This window comes from Monopterus albus, unplaced genomic scaffold (assembly GCF_001952655.1).
Source record: "Monopterus albus unplaced genomic scaffold, M_albus_1.0 scaffold250.1, whole genome shotgun sequence".
Classification (NCBI taxonomy): Eukaryota; Metazoa; Chordata; class Actinopteri; order Synbranchiformes; family Synbranchidae; genus Monopterus; species Monopterus albus.
In genome coordinates this window covers 292,877-299,412 of record NW_018128130.1, presented here as the reverse complement: position 1 = coordinate 299,412, position 6,536 = coordinate 292,877, and the positions used below count along the sequence as shown (strand labels likewise).

Sequence of the window (6,536 nt, the reverse complement as noted above, 5' to 3'; positions counted from 1 at the left end):
TTGTTTGATGGGTCTGGGGTCACAGGAACCTTTGACAGCAACCATAGACGACTGCATAAAGTGCAGGCTCCGTTACGCTCCAACATGCTTTAATTAAACAAATCCCAGTGACGGATCATTCAGCGTGTCTCTTTTTTCACTGCCACACTAACACACGGTGTGGATTTCCTCCTGTACAGGCCAGCAGATAACAGATTTGACGGTGGTTCGTGGTAAACAGGACCTGAAGATCCAGGGCCCACGTCTCAACCAGACCAAAGAGGACAAGATGTTGGTTCGACATGGTCCTGATCGACGTCTCGAGCCCATCATAACACCGCCCATGCCCCTGATGGAGGTACCACACACTATAGAGGCACTCAGACATTCCCATCCTGCAGTTTTAATGGAGTCTGGCAAATCTAAAGACTAAGGATGTTCCAGTTAGCTTTATATCACTCCCAAGCCGAATCTTTAATGTTGAGTATATACTGACACTGTCCCTAAATGCAATTTACAAATGCCATTTGCTTACTTAATACAAATGTCCAATGCATACTTTGAGTACTTTACAGTAAGGAATGCCATTTTACTTTCAGGATGTCTGGCCACCGATTAGCTCTACGCTACGAAAATGAGCCATGCATCCCGGCTGTTCTTTAGTAGTGTTGTTCATAGACACAGGAGCTCACAGGCAGTCAGCAGGAGGATGGCTAAGAGATGCTTCACAGCAAAAGGCAAAGCAGTAGAAATCTAATACAGATAATAAATAAATGCATAGTCATAATGAGCAGTAGTAGAAACAAAAAAAAAAATATATTAATAAATAAATGCAAACTAGACGGGGACAAGTCTAAACAGGTGAGTCTCAGCCTGTCCACAGGTGTCCACAGGTGTCCACAGGTGTCCACAGATGCAGCAACAGAGTTCTAACATTTACAGTAGGAGCCACAGAGGTCTCATTTAAATTTTAGTTCAATTTAAATTTGACGGAGAAAGTTAGACATTACTAAATTAAGACATTTTATTTGAAAAGCGAGATTTGGTTATTCCCACTGTGTAATATTTTTGTGACACTAAGACAGATGCAAAAATGTTGCCTGTTTATCTGTGTGTGTGTCTGTGCACGCACACAGGTCTTCTTCCTGCAGTTTCCCACTGCTCTTCTGTGTGGTGAGATCAGGAAGGCCTACGTTGAATTCTGTAACGTCAGCGGTGTTGCTTTGTGTGGCCTGCGAGTTGCATCCACACACCCTGAGTTCTTCACTTTTGGCAGCCAGGCCACAACCCCTGTTACTCCCCTCAGTCCAACCTCAGCTGAAAACTGCTCAGCCTATAAAACCTTGGCCACGCCCCCACATCTGGGCTCAGTGGCATCTGAGATGTTGGTTTCAGCTGAGGATTTTAGTCAGCCATCCAGTGTGATGGAGATCCCAATAGATGGCAGCACACTACAGCCGGGGGAGTCCACCCAGCTTCCTCTGTGGCTCAGAGGGCCAGACCAGGAAGGAGTCCATGAAATAAATTTCCTCTTCTACTATGAGAGCACAGAGAAAGGAATCAAAATCAGGTAAGAATATAAGTGGAAGTGGCTTAAAGGCACACGTAATAAGATTGATAGGTACAAACCCCTATTTTTATTTCACGAATGATCTACAGCAAAATGTCTATAAACATTGGGTTGTAATAAAGGTAATGAACTCTAAAGACATAAACATATACCCTGTGTCCAACGTTCCTCTTTACTGAATGTACTAAATTTTGAATAGAATTGTGGTAGCGTTGTTCATTATTTCAGCTGTCACCGCTTTGGTGCACTCTGCAGCTCAGTTGGCTTATCATATGTAGATAACCCATCTCTTACTCTTTATCCTCTCTTTTCATGTTAAGTCATCGGGTGTTGCGTCACACGGTGTTTATCTGCGCCAGTCGGTCGCTGAGTGTGCAGGCGTCGGCCTGCCACAGCAGTGTCCTTCCACAAGATGGTCTTGATGACAAAGGCAGCAGCGGAACGCTCGTCTTTATTGACGTGGAGAACATCAATACGGTGAGATATACATGCTAACAGAATGTAGCTTTTTGCCTTTGTTTTTGAGTTGAACAACTTAACCACTGTTCAAACTTTCTTTTAATCTTCTTCCCTTTGGAAAAGAATGAAGTTGGTGTGCGTGAGTTCCACATCGTCCAGGTGTCCAGCAGCAGTCAGAACTGGCGCCTCAACAAGTTTATCAACCCAGCCAAGGATAAAGGTGTGCCTCATGTGCCAAGTCATCTGTGCTGCCTTTGTTCCTATGTCTGTCTGTTTGTCAACTCATTTTTTATTCTGTATTTACGTGTTGATGTAACAGCACCATTAGTGAACACAGCTAAGGTCTTAATTTAAACCCAGCCTTTTACAATACCTGAAAAAACAGCCAGATGAACAAATAAGCTGCAGTGTCTGAGCTGAATTTTCATCTTGTTTTCACAGTAATATTTGAGTATAGCAAACAAGAGGCATGAATTTTAGTATTTGCTAGATTGTTGAGGCTTTATACGTGTATGTCTGTCTCCATGTACTTACTAAATAGTGAAGAGAAAGACTTGGTTTTAGAGTTCAGGTTAGAATGAATTCTGAGACCCTGTGGGGAAGAGTGAGTAGACATTGGGGTTTTGAGGTACAGCGGGAAGTCTGAGTTTTCAAAAGGCCTTTAAGCAGATATTTCTCTTTACTCACTCTGAACACTGAGATCTCGATATTGAGGTGTTGTGAGTTAAAGAACACTGGGTATTGGTCACCAGTCTAAACACAGAATGAAATCACAGTCAGACACTACGAAGCAGGGATTTTCTATGTGTCCAGTGGTTAACAGAGAGGGTTCTGGGTTCAAACCTGGCAGCCGACCGGGGCCTTTCTGTGTGGAGTTTCTATGTCCTCCCATCTTCTTTCCTTCCAGTCCAGAGACGTGCAGGCTCAGTTAGCTAACACTAAAATGCCCATACCTGTTCATGTGAGCGCATATGGTTGGTCTCTGTAGACTGGAGGCTTGTTCGTGGTGTACACCACCTGTTGCTCAGTGTCAGTTGTAATTGGCTTCAGCAACTTCATGTAGGAAGTTATGTGGGACGCTGTACATCACATCCCATGGCTCATGTAGGTCAGAGTGTGATACATCAGTTACTGAGATGCTCTTTTAGGGTCATACATTTGGGGACTGGGTGGCAACGTGAATGGCCTCCCACTCTGGCCTCCCTAAATACACACCTGTGACCTGACTACGACTTCTTACCCTGCAATGTTACGCTTGGCCTGTTCAGTGGCAGTGGAAAAAGATGTGTTTTCGACTAGTCAGCTGCCATCTGTGAAATGTGACTGTGTGATTGTAAAACATTAGGTTTGCAGGTCTTATGCGTGTGAACTACAAATAAAACATGTGACTAAGATTGATTCTCTCATTACAGTGGCACCTGTCGGTATGTGGGGTGTATTAGGCAGCAACTGAACTTTTAATCCTCAAAGTCAATGTGTTGGAAGCAGGAAAAACAGGCAGCGTAAGGATCTGAGTGACTTTGAAAAGGGTCAAACTGTGATGGCTGATGACTGCGTCAGAGCGACTGCAGGTCTGGTTGGGTGTTCTTGGTCTGCAGTGGTTACCACCTACCATCAGTGTCTAAGGAAGGACAAACAGTGACCTGGAGACAGGGTCATGGACGCCCATGGCTAACTGATGATGAGGTTGATCTACTGTAGATTAAACTTTTAACTTCCATTTGCACTTTTCAAAAGATTAAAATTGGTTTTAATCTTCTTTAAAATGGTTGAAAATGAGAAACACTGTGTATTGGTCACTATGAAGAGAAGCATCCAGCAGCTGTAGTGGTGTTTACTTTTACACAAAAATGGCATTTGGGTTTATATAAAAGAGCTTAGATTTATGTTTTCCCCAAGACAAACCCTCTTGATGCCAGTATTCAGCTTAGTTCTGTCTGTCCTCTCCAGACTGTAAACTCACCAGTAGAGAAAGAGCCAAGCTGTGTTTCAGGGCCACGCGATGCAAGCCCCGCCAAGGTAAGTTGTACAGAAAAATCGAACCACATCAGTATGTTTTCATTGAATTTACAGTTTTGAATAAGTGACAATCTGCATCTGTTTCTAGCTACCTCAGATGCTGTAGAGAAATATACATTTGCAGACCTGAACCTGGGAAATGAACAGGTAAATTGAGAACAATTATTAGATTTTAAAAGTTGCCATTAGCTACAAAGTGCTGTTGTCAGTTTAGTTTGTCAAATGTCTGTTCTCATTTTGATACTTTCTAATATAATAGTTAAGTGCAGTATGTGAACTGTTCCTCAGTGATAAAATATGATGTCTGGTTGATACTTTCTCAAACGCAGTTAAGGTTACACTTAATCAGTCAGGAATTCCTTTGTTTCTCAGTTTCTCTGTAGATGTAGTGGATGTACTGCATAAAGCATTTAAACCTGGAACCTGGATTCAAGTTGTCACGTGATCCATGGTTGATATAAAATATTGACTATCCCACATTAAAGTTATACATAACACATAGTAACTGCTAAAGGAAAAAAAGACCACAGGGTTTTTACTTTTACTTTGACCCCATTATAGTAGGGATGTTTCTGCTGCTAATGAAAATAAGGAGACTATGTAAACAAATCCAGTGACTTTAAGGATGTGTTCAGTTTCAGCGGTGTGAAAAAACACTGCCCGCTAATTTCATTTCTATGGGGGACTGTGTTCACCAGCACTGCAGGGTGCTCTGGCAAAACAAAGCAATCCCATGCAGCAGAAAAGTTTGGCCTGGTTACGTCACCTGGCAAAGATGCCAAGTTGACCAGTCACATACAGGCGACAGTTGGAACATGGACACCCACAGGAAGGAGACTCTTTTGTTTACCTTCTTAGCATGACCATTCACTGCTGTTCACTGTCGAATTTGGGCCACAGTTAATGCACCTTAACCACACACCATGCATTTTTTTAGTATTGGTGTTAAACTGTGTTTGTTTTAATCTATCGCGCCGACACACCGACGGTAGAACTGGTGGTAGAATAGGCCACATCAGCAGCATGACTCCAAAATGCAATGGAAAGTCCAAAACTAGAAACAAGGATGAAGCCACTCGTGTTGACTCATCACAGCATAGCTGTATCATACACACCTGCTGCAGCCCCTTGCCCCATGACCAAGGCAGCCTCGTGCACAAAAGCACAGCAGCAAATTGCATCCTACTGGACTCCGTCTGAACGCCCACTAAGGTGCCAAACAACACATCAACACAGCATATGTTAACAGGACAACTAATGGCATACTGATGCGCTGACTGATGGGTTAGTTAGTGCAACTACATCTTTGAAGAACTGGTGTGATAAATCTGTGGCAGTGCACTGTGGATGGACCGCTCTAAGGGAAGATGATGAAAAATGTGACATAGATAGCATGGAAGCAGTGGTGGTAACAGCCACCCCACATTCTGCCTTTGGGCTACGTATTCTTTGTGTTTACCTTCTTCTGCTCTCTGCCCTCCTCTGCCGTCTCTTTGCAGATCATCAGTTCCACAACACCCTGTGGAGATTTCTTCTTCCGTTGCCGTCAGCGAGTGGATGTGGCATCATCCAGCTGCAAGAGTCAGAGCTCTGTCTCCACGGAGGACATAGCGTCAGACATCACCAACATTGTCAAGAAATGTAATGAGCTGGACCTCAACATAATTGTCATCTGGAAGGTACAGCAGGGCCAGATTTCAGCTCTGTCACACAGGTTGGGCGTAGTAAGCGAGAGAAGTCAGATGAGTTGTGATTATGTTGGAGCTTCTTCCTGATATATAGTATGTAGAACAGACACTTGGTAGATCTAGCCAAAATAGGATTCATATTTTTTAAATATTTTAGTTGTTATTGATTTTTAAACTAAAATGTATATAAATGTCTTGGTACCTGGCAGCAAGTAGATCTTTACAGTTTCAGGCTAACAAGATGTGGCGTAGGATATAAAATATAAGTAAAATTAGATAAAAACTCCCAACTGCAAATAGGTTTTTTCAAAAGAAACCAAATCAATCACAGGAAAACACGATCACTAATGATAACATGAGGAATAAAAGAAACTAAAGATATGTTGTTTTTTTAACCTCATTGTTCATTTACTGTTGCACTGTGGAGTATTGAGTTGCTCCTATTAGTCTTTTACAGTTTATTGTAAGGCAAGTGGATCCAGTAGTGTCGTATGTATTCAGTATTTAACATTCTGCTCTCCCCCTGCTCTTCATTTCATTTTCCTCCTTTGTTTCTTCATCCACCATCATTTTAAATCAACTATCTGATCTGTTTGGAGTAAAGTCAGCCATCTGCAGCCATCTTAGTATTTTCTCCACTTCATATAACTCTGCCTGCGATGGCTGTGGCCAGAAGCATTATGTTTTTGGGGTGTCCATATGTCCATCCGTCTGGCCCGTTCTTGTGAAAACGATATCTCAGGAACTCCTTGAGGGAATTTCTTCACATTTGGCACATGTCAGTGTGAACAGGCATTGGGCAGAATAGTACAGTGTAGGGC

At 42.6% G+C, this 6,536-nt stretch overlaps 1 protein-coding gene across 1 annotated transcript in view; it reads left to right on the top strand.

The window, feature by feature from the left end:
* Positions 1–6,536, top strand: part of trappc8 (trafficking protein particle complex subunit 8) — a 44,978-nt gene that overhangs the window by 33,289 nt on the left and 5,153 nt on the right. Inside the window, exons 19-25 of the mRNA XM_020620873.1 lie at positions 180–337; positions 1,116–1,549; positions 1,870–2,026; positions 2,132–2,228; positions 3,959–4,027; positions 4,116–4,174; positions 5,527–5,706. Coding sequence (XP_020476529.1) covers positions 180–337; positions 1,116–1,549; positions 1,870–2,026; positions 2,132–2,228; positions 3,959–4,027; positions 4,116–4,174; positions 5,527–5,706 — 1,154 coding nt within the window. The remainder of the gene's footprint in view (positions 1–179; positions 338–1,115; positions 1,550–1,869; positions 2,027–2,131; positions 2,229–3,958; positions 4,028–4,115; positions 4,175–5,526; positions 5,707–6,536) is intronic.